This window comes from Nerophis lumbriciformis, linkage group LG03, assembly GCF_033978685.3.
Source record: "Nerophis lumbriciformis linkage group LG03, RoL_Nlum_v2.1, whole genome shotgun sequence".
NCBI classification, from domain to species: Eukaryota; Metazoa; Chordata; class Actinopteri; order Syngnathiformes; family Syngnathidae; genus Nerophis; species Nerophis lumbriciformis.
The window spans coordinates 41,941,991-41,961,145 of NC_084550.2; the positions used below are offsets into that span (position 1 = coordinate 41,941,991).

Genomic DNA, 19,155 nt, shown 5'->3' on the forward strand with positions numbered 1-19,155 from the left:
CTTCTAACTGGTGAGACACGTTTTTGCATTGTCCGGGATTGATTACTAATTAGTGAATATTGACTGTTTATATTTTGATTAGTACTTTGTAACGTACACATAAAAAGGTTCGCTAATTGGTATTGACCAAAACTGTATCTGAGAGTGATATTTTGAAGACAATAACACACTTTTACTGTGTAAACTAATTGGTGATTGTTGATGTGTTATTTAGAGAATCCCGTGACCCAAGTGGACTCACAGTCTCACAGTTTGCACTGTTTTGCAGGTAACATTATATTTCATGCCACTGTGATTGTTTGGTTGTTCATATAGCTGTCCTCACCTATTATTATGATGCTAATGGTAGCTTGGCTAGGCCGCAGCCTGGTTTATCAACCGCATGGTTTGAAGCAGCCATTTTGGATGCGAGGTGTGTTCAGGGACATCCTGTAAAATGTAGTGACTGTCAATTTACTGTGTATTTTGCATATTAAAAAAAGGATTATTGTAAATTTAAGTATACCAATATCAGTACAGGTGAAACCAACTGAGAAAATGAATATGATAATTAGTATGAAGATTTGGTTTAAACACTATACGATCACACTCAAATGTAACATGTTTGTAAAATGAAACTGTGGTTTTATTATGTCAAACATCAGAACTGTGAAGCCTTCTAACTGAGAATCCCGTGACCCAAGTGGACTCACAGTCTCACAGTTTGCACTGTTTTGCAGGACACTGTAATAAAAGAAATTCATAATCCACCTGGTGCCAGTGATATGTTGAAGCGACAGCAGTGTGGAGCTGCATTTTGCCACATACAGTTGTGGACCGTCACATTGGTGCCGTGACCCGTCGAATTTGCCTCATCACATCGGACCGGATCCATCTTGCTGGACGGCTTTTTCATTACGCTATCAGGTGGACGGGGTGTTAGCTGTGTGCACTGTGTCCAATTTGAGTGTTTTACCTGTTTTTTTTGGTATCCATATTGTGATTTTTGTGCTATTTTATTTTGATATTTCAAAATGAGCTATTTAAAGTTTGACACTAGTACACCCTTAGGTGATGTTTATAAAGAATTGCCCCTCCAGAGATCTTTCCATGACATTCAGATCAAAGACGATTGACAAGTGGTCGGCTGTGGAAGTCCAGGCTGTGCTGGATGAATATCATACAGAGTTTTGCTCAAAGGATGCTGCTGTGATGAGTAGGAAGGCCAATGAACGTGTGTATGTGAACCATGTTGATATGCTTCACACTGCAGTTGGTCATTCTGACACTCAAGAGGCTAACACAGCTAAGGGTACAGACCCGAATGCCTTAGAACGTGTCATAGTTATGTTGGAAAAGATTTTGCTGGAGCGGTCTGCTCAAGCCCGTAACCCTGCGGCCAGACCACCTAAGACACAGTTCTCCAGAATTGTGGGTCTGGATAACTCGCCTTGTGCTGTTTGTGGTGACGTGGCTCACTCTGCACTTGTTCACTGCCGTAGGAATAGACTCTGTTTTCAGTGCTACTCACCTGACCACACCAGGCGCGATTGTCCTGCCCAGGCGAGGTTCACGCCAGCTGCACAGTCGGAAAACTGATTGATCTGCACCAGAGGGAGGTCGGTGTAGATCCTGTTAATGACCCTCCCAGTAGTTTTTCCAATGATTTAGAGTCGATGTTTGAGTCACTCAGTTCCGACATACCCCCAGATAGAACAGTTGTTTTCAAAGGCACACACAGAATTCAGAAGTCTGATAGCTTGTTCTACACTACTGTCACATCAGGTGGTATTCCCCTGAAAGCGATGATTGATAGTGGCTCTACAGGTTGCACATTAAGTGAGCGTGCTATAGCCCGGTTGTTGGAGCACATTCCAAACATGAAGCGACACTCAGCAATTGGTGTTGTCATTATTGGATGTGGTGGCCATCAAGTGACCCCTTCAGCTGTTTATGATGTGGAAGTAGTGGTGTATGAATGCAAGTTGGCTGTACCTATGTTTGTTGTTCCTGGACAGACAGACGACATGATCCTGGGCAGTAATGCCATAAAAAAGATTCTTCAACTGATGAGAGGGACTGAGAGTTACTGGCGACTCATGTCAGAGCCTAGCAGCGTCATTGATAAAGATTGCCACCGGTTCTTCTCTCTCCTTTCTAACACAGAGAAATGGAGGGGTGAAACTGTGCCTGACAAGGTTGGCACGCTGAAGCTTCAGCAATGTGTCATGCTCCAGCCGATGAGGGAACACCTTGTTTGGGGTAAGCTTCCTGCCTCAGCACCTTTGTCAGTTGGCAGCACAGTGATGATCGAACCGACCCAGTCACGGTGTAGATCAAGGAAGATTCTAGTTGGGAGGGTGATTTCACCAATGTGGGGTGATCAATACCTGCCCATGAAAGTCATCAACCCCACCAGTGAGCCTGTGTTGCTTAAGAAAAACTCAAAGCTAGCAGATGTGTTTTCCTGTGTTGCTGTTGAAGATTTGTCTCAGCCTGACCACATCCAAGTTCACTCCCAAGTTGTGTCTGCTGCTACAGAAGAAAGGTCTAAGGAAGACATCAAGGCAGCACTGTACAGGCTTGGTCTGCAAGATCTGGATCTGGATGCTTGCGCTGTCTCCGACCTTTGGAGAGACAGGCTTTTCCAGGTCATCGAGAGACATGAGACAATCTTTTCGCGGGACAAGATGGACTGTGGGGAAGCATCTGACTTTGTGCACAAGATACATCTGGTGGATGAGATGCCTTTCCGCCTGCCTTATCGCAGGGTGCCACCAAATTACTATGAGAAGCTAAGAACCGCTCTCAGTGAGATGGAAGAAAAGGGCATAATTCGGAAATCCACAAGTGAATATGCATCACCCTTGGTTCTTGTTTGGAAGAAAGACGGAAATTTGCACATCTGCACTGATTTCAGATGGCTCAATGCGAGGACAATGAGAGACGCACACCCACTGCCTCATCCGGCTGATGCTCTTGCCGCACTTGGAGGAAATGTCTTTTTCTCCACCATGGACCTCACGTCAGGATTTTACAATGTACCTCTATTTGAAGGACACAAGAAGTACACCGCCTTTTCCTCCCCCTTTGGCCTTCATGAGTACAACCGAATGCCACAGGGTCTCTCGAACAGCCCCGCTACATTTATGAGGATGATGCTCTCTATTTTCGGGGATGAGAATTTCACTAGCCTCTTGTGCTACCTTGACGATCTCATGGTCTTTGGTCCAACAGAACAGATAGCGCTTGAACGGTTGGAGATGGTTTTCTCCCGTTTGAAGGACCACAACCTCAAGTTAGCGCCAAAGAAGTGCCACTTTCTCAGGAGATCAGTGAGATTTCTTGGCCATGTTATATCTGAGTCAGGAGTCCAAACAGACCCTGGAAAGGTTGAAGCTATTTGCAGAGTGCAGGCATCTGATTTGATGGATAGTGATGGTGTCACTCCCTCTCAAAGGAAGATTCGATCTTTCTTGGGGATGGTGTTGTATTATCAACATTTTATCGAGGATTGCTCCATTAAGGCTAGACCCCTATTTAAGCTCATCTCGGGTCAGAAGGCAATTGGTAAGGCCAGGCGAGGAATGAAGTCTAAATTGAAGCTGCGAGTTGTGTCAAGCTGTCAGCAGAGGACTGGACAACCGAGTGTCAGAAAGCCTTTGAAACTCTGAAATGTGACCTGTCCCAAAGGGTAACACTGGCTCATCCTGACTTCGGAAAGCCTTTTATTCTTGCTGTAGATGCTTCGTTTGATGGCATCGGAGCTGTTCTGTCCCAGCTCAGTGCTGGGGAAGAAGTTGCAAAGCCAGTCGCATTTGCTAGTAAAACGCTGTCAAGAGCCCAGCTGAACTATCCAGCTCACAGGCTGGAATTTTTCGCTTTAAAATGGGCCATATGTGAAAAGTTCTCCCACTGGCTGAAAGGGAGGCACTTTACTGCATGGTCTGATAACAATCCCCTGACCTATGTCTTGACGAAGCCCAGGTTGGATGCCTGTGAACAAAGATGGATTTCAAAACTGGCAGCTTATGATTTTGACCTGAAATATGTGCCAGGGCCCAAAAATACAGTGGCTGATGCCTTGAGTCGTGAGCCCTTTGTGCAGTCCTGTGTCAGTCATCGTTTGGTAAAGGAGCCATATCTGTCTTTGTTGGATCAAGTTAATGGAGTTGTGAATGATACTGTACAACATGCTTTCCGTTTGACCACCAACTGTCAAGCTGTTCGATCTGCAGGAGGCCAATCGACCGAAGGACAAGTTTCTTCTCAGTCACCTGGAGGTGCAATTGCTGCTGGAGAAGTGTCCGCAGTGTTGTACGCACACCGGACTGGCGGTGTCTCTTTGCTGCCAGGAACGAGTCCAACATCACTACAGCTGCCCAAAGAAGATTCATCTGTTGTTGTCCCTCACAGTCAACTACAAAATCTTCAGCAGCAAGACCCCACCGTTAGCAGAGTTCTCTTCTATGTGAACCGACACAAAAGACCGTCAAGACATGAAAGAACGACTGAGTCGAGCTGTGTGCTCAGATTGTTGAGACACTGGGATAAGTTCAACGTTCGTGGTGGAATTCTCTATCGAGTGAAGAAGGACCGCTTCATGAACAGGAAAATCTTTCAGTTTGTCGTTCCAGACTCGCTGAAGAAACAGGTCTTACATGGCGTTCATGACGCAGCTGGTCATCAGGGCCGCTCTAGGACATTCTCTTTGGCCAGCGAAAGATTTTTCTGGATAGGAATGGAAAAAGATACCTTGAGACATGTTGTGAACTGCCAGAGGTGCATTTTGGGTAAGACACCTGAACCAGAAGCCCGTGCACCTCTTGAGAACGTCCGCACTTCGGCTCCCATGGAATTAGTGTGTATTGATTTTTGGACAGCGGAATCAGGTGTAAATAAATGCACTGATGTCCTTGTTGTGACAGACCATTTCTCAAAGTTGGCTCTTGCATTCCCCTGCAGAAACCAATCAGCAAAGCAAGTTGCCCGATGCCTGTGGGACAGGTTTTTCTGCATCTATGGATTCCCTAAAAGGATTCATTCGGACCAGGGAGCTAACTTTGAGAGTAGGCTTATCAAGGATCTTCTTGAGATGGCGGGAGTGCAAAAGTCCCACACGACTCCATATCATCCAATGGGCAATGGTATCACTGAAAGATTCAACAGAACTCTTGGAGGTATGATTAGGACCCTTTCCCCAAAATCCAAGTCCAGATGGCCGCAAATGCTCCAGACTCTGACGTTTTGCTATAACTGTACAGTGCATGAGACCACGGGCTTTGCCCCATTTTACCTGATGTTTAGTCGTGTCCCACGCTTGCCTGTCGACGTTATGTTCCATCATGTCTTGGAGAACTCCACCGTTGTCAGCCACAGTGAGTTTGTGTGCCATCTAAAAAGGGATTTCATCGAGGCCACACGGATTGCTAAACAGCATGCAGTTGATGAGCAGGATCGTCATGCTAAGATATACAACCGCAAGGTTAAAGGGTCACAGTTAGTTGTGGGTGACAGAGTGCTGCTTGCCAATCGAGGTGAAAAAGGGAAGAGGAAAGTTGCAGACCGATGGGACTCAACCCCTTTTGACGTTGTGTCTGTGAGATCAAGGATCAATGTGTACAGGATTCGTGATGCTTCAGGGAAAGAAAAGGTAGTACACCGGAACTTGCTGCTCCCAGTTGATTTCCTGACATTCCCCGGGTGTGATGAAGCCCAGGCAATTTCTGATGAGTCACAGTCAGATACAGATTGTGGCGATAACCAGACAAGTGTTTTGTGTGATCAGGATGATGTTCAAGCACGGACTAAGGAATGGCTCATGCAGTCACCGGTTCAGGCAGATGCAGGAACTGATGATGAGATTGAGGATGATCATCTCGATGGAGGCTGTCAGATGGATGGCATTATGGAAGGCCAGTCTGTGGAATTGCCGATCAAGCTCCCTGACGGATCTGAAAGCAGCCACATGAGTCACGCATGCACTGAACTTTCATTTGACCCTGTAGTTCACACACCACATTTGACAGATATTCCTGTTGTCCTAGACAACTCGTCCCCACTACAAGTTGAGTTAGAAGAAGTAGTCTGCACACACCCGCTAGACACTCAGGGACCCTTAGTCTCCACAAGGTGTGGTAGAAATATTAGGCCACCCAATAGACTTATTTGGGAGATGTCATTCCAGAGGGTTGTTGTACCACCAGTAGTATGGGTGTAATTCTTTGATTTGATTTCGGGACAAACTGTGATATTGTTGACTTGTATTAGGACAATTGATTAATGAAAAATTGATTTGCTATGCTGGACGCTAGTAGCGCAACTGCTGGGCGTAGATATGTATGTGTATGTGAAATGTATATGACATTTCTACTGGTCTGTGATAGGTACAGGTTTTGGTACCCTCCTGTGCCTACACACTTCTTGAGGAAGAATTTCTGACATTGACTTTTCCGTTGTACATCATTGCCCGAGATTCTCATACTGTTTCTACTTTTTGTCGTTGATACTGTTCATGTTTTGCTTCACTTCAGCATAATTTAAGGGGGGTGTATGTAACGGTGTAGAAACAGACGTTCATTATGCTTGATTAAATTATGAATGAAGTGTTGCAACAGCACCTGTTGCTGGCGAGAAGTGGTATGTATGGTTACCTGCGGGAAGTGCTCAGAACTGTGAAGCCTTCTAACTGGTGAGACACGTTTTTGCATTGTCCGGGATTGATTACTAATTAGTGAATATTGACTGTTTATATTTTGATTAGTACTTTGTAACGTACACATAAAAAGGTTCGCTAATTGGTATTGACCAAAACTGTATCTGAGAGTGATATTTTGAAGACAATAACACACTTTTACTGTGTAAACTAATTGGTGATTGTTGATGTGTTATTTAGAGAATCCCGTGACCCAAGTGGACTCACAGTCTCACAGTTTGCACTGTTTTGCAGGTAACATTATATTTCATGCCACTGTGATTGTTTGGTTGTTCATATAGCTGTCCTCACCTATTATTATGATGCTAATGGTAGCTTGGCTAGGCCGCAGCCTGGTTTATCAACCGCATGGTTTGAAGCAGCCATTTTGGATGCGAGGTGCGTTCAGGGACATCCTGTAAAATGTAGTGACTGTCAATTTACTGTGTATTTTGCATATAAAAAAAAGGATTATTGTAAATTTAAGTATACCAATATCAGTACGGGTGAAACCAACTGAGAGAATGAATATGATAATTAGTATGAAGATTTGGTTTAAACACTATACGATCACACTCAAATGTAACATGTTTGTAAAATGAAACTGTGGTTTTATTATGTCAAACATCAGAACTGTGAAGCCTTCTAACTGAGAATCCCGTGACCCAAGTGGACTCACAGTCTCACAGTTTGCACTGTTTTGCAGGACACTGTAATAAAAGAAATTCATAATCCACCTGGTGCCAGTGATATGTTGAAGCGACAGCAGTGTGGAGCTGCATTTTGCCACATACAGTTGTGGACCGTCACATGTATATATATATATATATATATATATATATATATATATATATATATATATATATATATATATATATATATATATATTATCTATCTATATATATATATTATCTATATATATATATGAAATACTTGACTTGGTGAATTCTAGCTGTAAATATACTCCTCCCCGTTTAGCCGCGCCCACAACCACGCCCCCGTCCCACCCCGACCACGCCCCCCTCCCCCTCCCCCACCTCCCGAAATCGGAGGTCTCAAGGTTGGCAAGCATGGCTTTCATGCCGCAATGAACAAAACATCTCGTCGTTGTTACAAAACCCCAGCACGAATAATACATTTTCAAAATATCCGACATCTTTCCCTACACTCACAGATGCCATTTCGAGAACGTTAACTTATGGTTTCTTCTCCCTCGGCTCTCTTTCCAGTCTATTGAGTTCTCGGGCGTCATCGAGGAGGAGTTCACGGTCGCCAGGCTCTACATCAGTAAGCTTAAGTCGGAGGTGAAGTCCATGGTGAAGCGCTGCCGCCAGCTGGAGAACCTTCAGGCTGAGTGTCACCGCAAGATGGAGGAGACGGGCCGAGAAATGTCCTCCTGCCACCTCCTCATTGCCCAGGTAGGACGCCCTTAACTCATTTGCTCCATCAGGCTGAGTGCAGGCAGGCTTGTCACTCGGACAGAATCATTCTGCTAAGTGCGTGATGTATGGCAGAAAAGCGGCAAATCAACTGATCTGAGAAGGGGTCTATTGCTGGTAGGGCATTACAGCAGAGGCGATTGCTGTAAGACCGGGCCGCATAAAAAAAAGTTGAAGGCTCCAGGGGCCACTTTGTACTTTTTTTGTACAAACCCCGTTTCCATATGAGTTGGGAAATTGTGTTAGATGTAAATATAAACGGAATACAATGATTTGCAAATCCTTTTCAACCCATATTCAATTGAATGCACTACAAAGACAAGATATTTGATGTTCAAACTCATAAACTTTATTTTTTTGTTTGCAAATAATAATTAACTTATAATTTCATGGCTGCAACACGTGCCAAAGTAGTTGGGAAAGGGCATGTTCACCACTGTGTTACATGGCCTTTCCTTTTAACAACACTCAGTAAACGTTTGGGAACTGAGGAGACACATTTTTTAAGCTTCTCAGGTGGAATTCTTTCCCATTCTTGCTTGATGTACAGCTTAAGTTGTTCAACAGTCCGGGGGTCTCCGTTGTGGTATTTTAGGCTTCATAATGCACCACACATTTTAAATGGGAGACAGGTCTGGACTACAGGCAGGCCAGTTTAGTACCCGCACTCGTTTACTATGAAGCCACGTTGATGTAACACGTGGCTTGGCATTGTCTTGCTGAAATAAGCAGGGGCGTCCATGGTAACGTTGCTTGGATGGCAACATATGTTGCTCCAAAACCTGTATGTACCTTTCAGCATTAATGGCGCCTTCACAGACGTGTAAGTTACCCATGTCTTGGGCACTAATACACCTCCATACCATCACAGATGCTGGGTTTTCAACTTTGCGCCTATAACAATCCGGATGGTTCTTTTCCTTAGATGAGCTCAGGCCCAGCGAAGCCGACGGCGTTTCTGGGTGTTGTTGATAAGCGGTTTTTGCCTTGCATAGGAGAGTTTTAAATTGCAATTACAGATGTAGCGACCAACTGTAGTTACTGACAGTGGGTTTCTGAAGTGTTCCTGAGCCCATGTGGTGATATCCTTTTTGTTGTTGCAGTACAGCCTGAGGGATCGAAGGTCACGGGCTTAGCTGCTTACATGCAGGGATTTCTCCAGATTCTCTGAACCATTTGATGATATTACGGACCGTAGATGGTGAAATCCCTAAATTCCTTGCAATAGCTGGTTGAGAAAAGTTTTTCTTAAACTGTTCAACAATGTGCTCACGCATTTGTTGACAAAGTGGTGACCCTCGCCCCATCCTTGTTTGTGAATGACTGAGCATTTCATGGAATCTACTTTTATACCCAATCATGGCACCCACCTGTTCCCAATTTGCCTGTTCACCTGTGGGATGTTCCAAATAAGTGTTTGATGAGCATTCCTCAACTTTATCAGTATTTATTGCCACCTTTCCCAACTTCTTTGTCACGTGTTGCTGGCATCAAATTCTAAATTTAATGATTATTTGCAAAAAAAAAATGTTTATCAGTTTGAACATCAAATATGTTGTCTTTGTAGCATATTCAACTGAATATGGGTTGAAAAGGATTTGCAAATCATTGTATTCCGTTTATATTTACATCTAACAATTTCCCAACTCATATGGAAACGGGGTTTGTACATTCAAGACCCGAAAACCTCTTACATGCCAGTTATTATTATTATTTTTATTTTATTTTGCATGATTTCCTGTCCAGCGCTCTTGTTTTTTACTACTCAGTGGCCTAGTGGTTAGAGTGTCCACCCTGAGATGGTAGGTTGTGAGTTCAAACCCCGGCCGAGTCATACCAAAGACTATAAAAATGGGACCCATTACCTCCCTGCTTGGCACTCAGCATCAAGGGTTGGAATTGGGGGTTGAATCACCAAAAATGATTCCCGGGCGCGGCCACCGCTGCTGCCCATTGCTCCCCTCACCTCCCAGGGGGGGATCAAGGGGATGGGTCAAATGCAGAGGACACATTTCATCACACCTAGTGTGTGTGTGACAATCATTGGTACTTTAACTTAACTTAACTTTGTTCCACGTCCGGCCCTGCGATGAGGTGGCGACTTGTCCAGGGTGTACCCCGCCTTCCGCCCGATTGTAGCTGAGATAGGCTCCAGCGCCCCCCGTGACTCCGAAGGGAATAAGCGGTAGAACATGGATGGATGGATGGATGTTCCACGTCCTTTTTTCCTCCATTTGCCAGCTGAGCCAATCAGGCTAATTTTGGGGACTGGATTATTTTGCTTTGTACTTCAACGTTGTACCTTTGCACTTCATACGTCTCTTTTCCATTTGTGCACCTACCTTTCTCTGGTAAAGAAGACTAATTTTCTGCACTTGCCGGCCGTCTCTGCATCCCGGAGTGCCTAACGTAACAAAAACTAATACCATGTAGTTGAATCAATTATTCTTATTACTATTCTTTGATTGATTGATTAAATGAAACTTTTATTAATAGATTGCACAGTACAGTACATATTTCGTACAATTGACCACTAAATGGTAACACCCCAATACGTTTTTCAACTTGTTTAAGTCTGGGTCCACGTTAATCAATTCATGGTACAAATAAATACTATAAGCATAATACAGTCATCACACAATTTAATCATCAGAGTATATACATTGAATTATTTACAATACGGGTGTGGGGGGGGGTTAGGTTGGGTTGCTATCAGCTTATTTCAGTCATCAACAATTTTATCATCTGAGAAATGGACATTGTAACAGTGGAGGTGAACATAGTGAGCTCAGAAAGCATAAGGACAAGTATATACATTAGATTATTAATAATCCGGGATCTGGGATGTGGTGGGGGAGGGGGTTAGCTGCCTGGAGGTGTTATTTTAGTGCGGTTTTGAAGTTAGTATTAGTATGATTATTACATTATAAGGCTGAGCACACTCAAAATATTACCATTACCATTCTTTTCTGCACTTGCCTGCCGTCTCTGCATCCCGGAGTGCATACATAAAACGAGACGTAACAAAAAACTAGTACAATGTAGTTTAATAAATTATTCATCTTATAATTAGTCTTTACCAATACTTATTATTATTAATATTTAGCTTTCACAAACACAAAATCTTACCATGTCTTGCAGGAAATGTGCCCAAATGTTCATCAAACACCATGTAAAAGACGCACAGGTCAACAGCAATTTTGGTTTTCAGGTCCCATTTTGGGGGAATTGGGTCTGGTTCCATTTTTCCTAAGCGCAAATTGTATTTAGTCTGTGTTGTGGGCGAATTAAAAACGAGCTGGGGGCCGCAAATGGTCCCCCGGGCCACATTTTGGACACCCCTGCCCTAAAATGTCAAAAGATAAGTGATTAAATATATAGTGTTGTGTGTACATATTATTGATTATCAATCAATCAATCAATCAATCAATCAAATTTTACTTATATAGCCCAAAATCACGAGTGTCTCAAAAGGCTGCACAAGCCACCACGACATCCTCGGCTCAGATCCCACATCAGGGCAAGAAAAAAACTCAACCCAATGGGATGACAATGAGAAACCTTGACTATGCACACACATATATATATATATATAGGGGAAGGGGTATGCTGCCTGTTTATATATGTATATATATGTGTATATATATATATATATATATATATATATATATATATATATATATATATACATATATACACAGGCAGCATACCCCTTCCCCTTCGAACTGTCCTGGATGAACTGAAATTATTTTATCCAATCATTTTCACTGCAAAAAGTCAGTGTTCAAAAACAAGAAAAAAATATATAAAAATTAGGTGTATTTTATTTGAACTAAGCAAAATTATCTGCCAATAGAACAAGAAAATTTGGCTTGTCAAGACTTTCCAAAACAATTAAAATATTCTCACTAATAACAAGTGCACTTTTCTCGGTAAAAAAAAAAAAAGAGACCTTTTTGCTCAATATGTTGAAAAATATTATATAATTAAGTAAATGCAAGTGCCATTATCTTGACATAATGATATGCGCTCGGCATTACATTTCTTGAAACCAGCAAACTTATACTAAAACCTAGTTTATTGTTCTTAATGGAAAGGCAACAAGGCAACCGCTTGTTACTCTCGGGGTCTCCTAGCCGCTCATGCAAATCGTATGGTTTAAAAAATTTGTTTTTCCATCGACAACATGACATCATCGCGCCAAGTGCGTGGTCTTTCAGTCAATTAGCGCGCATATATACAGCCCGGCCCCCGGGCAAATGTTTTTTAATTGTAATTTTGAGGAATTTACCTGAATGTGCATGAATATATTTATGTTCAAAATAGTTAGAAATGTCACTACTTTATGAGTACGTATTTTCTATTGTTTCATTGAAAATAAAACAGCAAAGTCCATTTGGCTGTCATCCGTTTTAATTATGAGACACAGTTGTGTCAAAGTCATGATTTTTTTTTTTCATGCTTGAAATAAGAAATTATTACTTTAAAAAAGTAGTTTTATACTTTGTATCAGTTGATATTCTAGTTTCAAGCATGTTTTACTCAATATAGGTCATCAAATCTCAGCAACAAGCTGTAATATCTTACTGAGATCATTTAGGACCAAAACACTTAAAACAAGTAAAACACTCTAACATAAAATCTGCTTAGTGAGAAAAATTATCTTATCAGACAGAAAATAAGCAAATATCACCCTTATTTGAGATATTTAATCTTGCTTAGATTTCAGTTTTTGCAGTGTTGGAACTTGCAAGCGTACTTCTTCTCCTTACTCGTCGTCGCTATGTCTCTTATTCTGCTTCGTCTTCTTCTTCTGTTCTGATCGCCGCGCTTGACTTCGAGGCGTAACCGTTATTATTGTCCGGCCGGAAACGGCGCCCAGTGAAGGATGGTGTAGCAATATTGTTGTCCGGGTGGAAATCGGGAGAAATTCGTGAGAACGGTGGCCCCGGGAGATTTTCAGGAGGGGCACTGAAATTCGGGACTCTCCCGGGAAAATCGGGAGGATTGGCAGGTAACGACTGGTACTCAGTGGCCTAGTGGTTAGAGTGTCCGCCCTGAGATCGGTAGGTTGTGAGTTCCAATCCCGGCCGAGTCATACCAAAGACTATAAAAAATGGGACCCATTGCCTCCCTGCTTGGCACTCAGCATCAAGGATTGGAATTGGGGGTTAAATCACCAAAAATGATTCCCGGGCGCGGCCACCGCTGCTGCTCACCACTCCCCTCACCTCCCAGGGGGTGATCAAGGGTGATGGGTCAAATGCAGAGAATAATTTCACCACACCTAGTGTGAGTGTGACAATCATTGGTACTTTAACTTTGACTTTAACTTTGGTAACGACGCAGCTTTCCTCTCTCTCATTCCCGCAACTTCACGCTGCTTTAAACTTCGTAGACGCTGGCCGTCCACAGAGTTCAATGGGGAAGCCAAACGAGACGAGTCATTGGATAAATGCTGGGCTCTGTCCCGCCAATCAGATGTTCAGCGTCTCTGGGAGGTCTCTGGGGGTTTATGGGACAGTGGGCTGGCCCGGAAGCTCAACTTCTGCATGATGATTGGATGATCTGTCTAAGGCTGATTCCCTTTTTGATTGACAGCGAAATGAGCGAATCGGGACCTTTTTCCAATATTAATTCTGACTTGAACCGCAGACTTTCCGACATTTTCTTTGTTAAAAACGACTGGTGACAAATTAAAGTTAAAGTTGAAATTAAATTAAAGTACCAACGATTGTCACACACACACTAGGTGTGGCGAAATTAATCTCTGCATTTAACCCATCACCCTTGTTTACACCCTGGGAGGTGAGGGGAGCAGTGAGCAGCAGCGGTGGCCGCGCCCGGGAGTCATTTTTGGTGATTTAACCCCCAATTCCAAGCCTTGATGCTGAGTGCCAAGCAGGGAGGTAATGGCTCTGAAACGTTCCGGTTACGCATCTCGCCCGCGTCGTCGTCATGTCGTGACATTGACGAGCAGAGGAGCATGTTCGGCAGCGCACACACACAGAGTACTTACAAGCAGACACAGTGTGTGGACAGAAAAGGGTGAACGGACACATTTTGGCTTTAAAACTAAAGATAAAGGTGAAGTTATAACACTGAAACACCCTCAGGAAGTGGTGCTTTAAGACATGGCTAGCTAGGTAGCGGCTAATGTCCATCCGCCGTTGGCAATGTTTTAGCTACTTCTAAATCACTAATCCTGGTCTCCATGGCGACGAATAAAGCAAGTTTCTTACATGTATCATCTAGGGCTGAAACGACGCGTCGACATAGTCGACGTCATCGGTTACGTAAATACGTCGAGGACGTTTTTGTTCGTCGACGCGTCGCATATTTACGTCACACTACCGTCATGGCAGAGCGCAAAGCAGACGATGCGAGCGGTGCGAGCGAGGGGAAAAAAGCACGCCAAAAGTCGTCAAAAGTGTGGGAGTATTTCAATAAACGGCCTAAGAAGAAACGCTACTTTTACTCCGCTACTTTTACTCCGCTACTTTTATCTACATTCAGCTCGCTACTCGCTACTAATTTTTATCGATCTGTTAATGCACGCTTTGTTTGTTTTGGTCTGTCAGACAGACCTTCAAAGTGCCTGCCTTACTGGTGACGTTTCACTTCGTTTCACCAATCAGATGCAGTCACTGGTGACGTTGGACCAATCAAACAGAGCCAGGGGTCACATGACCTGACTGGCTCCGAGCTAACTTCGGGTGTTACCATTTAGTGGTCAATTGTACGGAATATGTACTGTACTGTGCAATCTACTAATAAAAGTTCCAATCAATCAATCAAAAGTGTGAAGGAAAAAAGACCCTTTTTTTATTTCAACCGTAAAGACTGACTGCACAGTTCCTGTCTTCACAATAAAAGTCCCGCTCCATCGCGCCTGCGCTTTCAAAATAAGAGTCTCCGAAAGCCAGCGCAAACAAGCTAGCAAGCTACGGAGTTTGCCGCCAATGTATTTCTTGTAAAGGGTATAAAAACGAATATGGAAGGTGGACAAATAAGATGCCAAATAACAACCACTTTAATGTGGTATTAGACAGAAAGGAGGAACTTTTTTTCTCCTCCATTTGAAAACGTGGACGTTACCAGCACTGCTTCCTGATTACAATCAATGCAAGTCATCAGAATCAGGTAATACACCAACTTATATTCTTGTCTTCATGAAAGAAAGGAATCTATATGTTAAACATCCATGTATCATTATTAAAACACCTTTAGCTGTCATGTCTGTGTGATCATGTTTTGTTTTAGTAATGTTCGGTTTAAATTTTGGACTTTTTGTGCACTTTTGTTTTGTTTTGTCACCATAGCAACCATTAGTTTCACCTGTCACGTCACGCACCTGTTCCACGTTTGGACTCATTGTGCACTCTTGTCACCATAGCAACCATTAGTTTTCACCTGTCACGTCACGCACCTGTTTCACGTTTTGAGTCACGCACCTGCTTTCACTAATCATGTCCATAGTATTTAAGTTCATTCATTTTCTGTTGTTCGTTCTGACGACATCACCACATTTATGCTCCTGCACACTCTCCACACCCTGATGACCCTTGCTACTCTTTTTTTCATGCCGGTTCCATGCCAAGTAAGTTTTTGTTTGTTAAGCCACAGTTAGTGTTTTGTTTAATTGTTCATAGTTTCTGCCAATGTGCAAGTTTTGTGTTTAAAGTCTAGTTTTATTCTCCGCCACTGTGCGCGCCTTTTGTTTATTCCTTTTTTGATAGTTTAAAATAAATCATGTACCCACCTTCAAGCCTTGACCAGTCCAGTTCATTTGCACCACGGGAGAACAAACCAAGCCAAAGTCCAAATCATGACAGATGTCGTCAGCAAAAAAGTTTTCCCGCAGATGACATCACGCCGCCGCCTTGTCATGACGTCACCCTACCCACTGGTGATGACGTCAGAGACCAAGATTTTTTTTAAATTCTGTTAACTTTGTCTATCAGCCACCACCAAAGGACTTTTTTGCCAGAATCAGACACTTTCAGAACATTTTTTCACAGACCCGCTCACTGGGACAGTCCTTGCCCCCCAAGACTCAAGCCCCGCCCCCGTCACAAAATGTTTATTTTTTTCCGCCCACACAACACCAGGTGGGGGAAAAAGAAATATTTTTTGGACAATTTAGTGGGGAGGATTCTGCCCCCCTCCTGACCTCCCTCCACTCACCCCTAAAAACGGTTCCAGACCGCGGGGAGCGCGTCTGGTATCCGCTCCTTGAGGGGGGGGGCTAGGGCTGGGAACTGTACAGGTGGGGTGACTCAGCTTCGCCATGCCAAGCCGCAACCCCCAGCTAGACCACCTCCACCTGCACCAGTAGCTCCACGACGCCAAGCTCCGGTACCAGCTCCACGACGCCAAGCTCCGGTACCAGCTCCACGACGCCAAGCTCCGGTACCAGCTCCACGATGCCAAGCTCCGGTACCAGCTCAATGACGCCAAGCTCCGGTACCAGCTCCACGACGCCAAGCTCCGGTACCAGCTCCACGACGCCAAGCTCCGGTACCAGCTCAACAAGTCCAAGACCAAGACCCTCCACGCCAAGCCCAAGACCAAGACCCTCCACGCCAAGACCCTCCACGCCAAGTGCCGCCAGTCGCAGCTCCACGACGCCAAGTGCCGCCAGTCGCAGCTCCACGACGCCAAGTGCCGCCAGTCGCAGCTCCACGACGCCAAGTGCCGCCAGTCGCAGCTCCACGACGCCAAGTGCCGCCAGTCGCAGCTCCACGACGCCAAGTGCCGCCAGTCGCAGCTCCACGACGCCAAGTGCCGCCAGTCGCAGCTTCACGACGCCAAGTGCCGCCAGTCGCAGCTTCACGACGCCAAGACCCGCCATGCCAAGACCAAGACCAAGACCCGCCATGCCAAGACCAAGACCAAGACCCGCCATGCCAAGACCAAGACCCGCCATGCCAAGACCTAGACCAAGACCCGCCATGCCAAGACCAAGACCCGCCATGCCAAGACCTAGACCAAGACCCGCCATGCCAAGACCAAGACCCGCCATGCCAAGACCTAGACCAAGACCAAGACCCGCCATGCCAAGACCAAGACCCGCCATGCCAAGACCAAGACCCGCCATGCCAAGACCAAGACCTGCCATGCCAAGACCAAGACCCACGCCAAGACCAAGACCTATACCAAGACCCACGCCGAGCTTCGCCGCCTGACGCGCCACGCCGAGCTTCGCCGCCTGACGCGCCACGCCGAGCTTCGCCGCCTGACTCACCACGCCAAGCCACGCCTGCCACGATGACGACGCGCCTGCCTCCTCGTCGGCCACGGATATGGCCGCTACCTGGTCGCCCGCCACGCCAAGTGCGCCCACCTCCCAGTCGGCCACGAATGTGGCCATTCCCTGGGCGCCCGCCTCGCCTGCTGCAGCGGCGTTCCACTCGCCGCCGCCACCTAACTCTGCCCCGCTGGATACGGGGACACGTGGCCTGGCGACCCACCGCCATGTCCCCCTCCCGCCCTCCCATGACTCTTGTTGATATTGTTTTTGGACATCTGGGATCTGTCCGTAAGGGGGGGATTCTGTCATGTCTGTGTGATCATGTTTTGTTTTAGTAATGTTCGGTTTAAATTTTGGACTTTTTGTGCACTTTTGTTTTGTTTTGTCACCATAGCAACCATTAGTTTCACCTGTCACGTCACGCACCTGTTCCACGTTTGGACTCATTGTGCACTCTTGTCACCATAGCAACCATTAGTTTTCACCTGTCACGTCACGCACCTGTTTCACGTTTTGAGTCACGCACCTGCTTTCACTAATCATGTCCATAGTATTTAAGTTCATTCATTTTCTGTTGTTCGTTCTGACGACATCACCACATTTATGCTCCTGCACACTCTCCACACCCTGATGACCCTTGCTACTCTTTTTTTCATGCCGGTTCCATGCCAAGTAAGTTTTTGTTTGTTAAGCCACAGTTAGTGTTTTGTTTAATTGTTCATAGTTTCTGCCAATGTGCAAGTTTTGTGTTTAAAGTCTAGTTTTATTCTCCGCCACTGTGCGCGCCTTTTGTTTATTCCTTTTTTGATAGTTTAAAATAAATCATGTACCCACCTTCAAGCCTTGACCAGTCCAGTTCATTTGCACCACGGGAGAACAAACCAAGCCATAGTCCAAGTCTTGACATTAACATGTAAACAAAAACGGCAAAATAAATAAATATAAATTATATACTGTATATATCAATGTATGTATATATATATATATATATATATATATATATATATATATATATATATATATATATATATATATATATATATATATATATATATATATATATATATATGTATATATATGTGTGTGTGTGTATATATATATATACACACATATATATATATATATATATATATATGATATGTGTGTGTATGTTACTCAGTACTTGAGTAGTTTTTTCACAACATACTTTTTACTTTTACTCAAGTAAATATTTGGGTGACTACTCCTTACTTTTACTTGAGTAATAAATCTCTAAAGTAACAGTACTCTTACTTGAGTACAATTTCTGGCTACTCTACCCACCTCTGCTAATAATGTTGTTGTATGCACACTGTGTCGAGCGGAAATGGCCTATCATAGCAGCACAACGGCAGCGTTCTTGCCATCACCATCAACTAGTCAATCGTCCGCGTGAGTATACGTTGTCATCATTACACAAAAACATGAATGTGTCATTTGTATCTGCGTTGTAAATTCATAAACTAAAGCACCGTTTCGCTCTGAGAGGAGCGTTTGGCGTGCCTGTTCAGTGTTTACAAAGACGCGCTCCTCTTTAACGCTAACGTTAATTAGTTGTGCAAATACCTTTTACAACATTAACAATTACGTATACTATGTACAAACGAACAATTAACTTTCACTTTAATCATACTATCATTGTTGTGTTATTAAGCAAAATAAGCAAAAGTTTTACTTTTGTTGAAATGTTTACACTGTTGTTACAGAATATTTCGTTTTGCACTTTTTTGTATTGGATGTTTATCTTTATTTTTGCACATTTTAGCAAATAA

General features: G+C 44.0%; 2 protein-coding genes across 2 annotated transcripts in view; one reads left to right on the plus strand and one right to left on the minus strand.

The window, feature by feature from the left end:
- The window catches only part of kif5ab (kinesin family member 5A, b), a 459,246-nt gene that overhangs the window by 286,534 nt on the left and 153,557 nt on the right, over nucleotides 1-19,155 (plus strand). Inside the window, exon 16 of the mRNA XM_061937764.2 lies at nucleotides 7,903-8,091. Coding sequence (XP_061793748.2) covers nucleotides 7,903-8,091 — 189 coding nt within the window. The remainder of the gene's footprint in view (nucleotides 1-7,902; nucleotides 8,092-19,155) is intronic.
- LOC140677553 (uncharacterized) lies at nucleotides 8,103-17,581 on the minus strand. Its single transcript, XM_072912250.1, has 3 exons — nucleotides 17,179-17,581; nucleotides 16,829-17,145; nucleotides 8,103-8,165 (listed from the first exon to the last, which is right to left on the minus strand). The coding sequence occupies exons 1-3, from the start codon at nucleotides 17,483-17,485 to the stop codon at nucleotides 8,103-8,105; spliced, it is 687 nt and encodes a 228-aa protein (XP_072768351.1). The 5' UTR covers nucleotides 17,486-17,581.

Excerpts from the sequence above, each read along its gene's own strand:
- LOC140677553 (XM_072912250.1), bottom strand. The coding sequence starts at position 17,485 with ATGGCCACATTCGTGGCCGACTGGGAGGTGGGCGCACTTGGCGTGGCG. Across the intron at positions 17,146-17,178 it reads TCTTGGCATGGCGGGTCTTG|GTCTTGGCATGGCGGGTCTT; the intron begins GTCTTGGCATGG and ends GTCTTGGTCTAG. Across the intron at positions 8,166-16,828 it reads GACTGGCGGCACTTGGCGTC|CAGAATGATTCTGTCCGAGT; the intron begins GTGGAGCTGCGA and ends TCACGCACTTAG.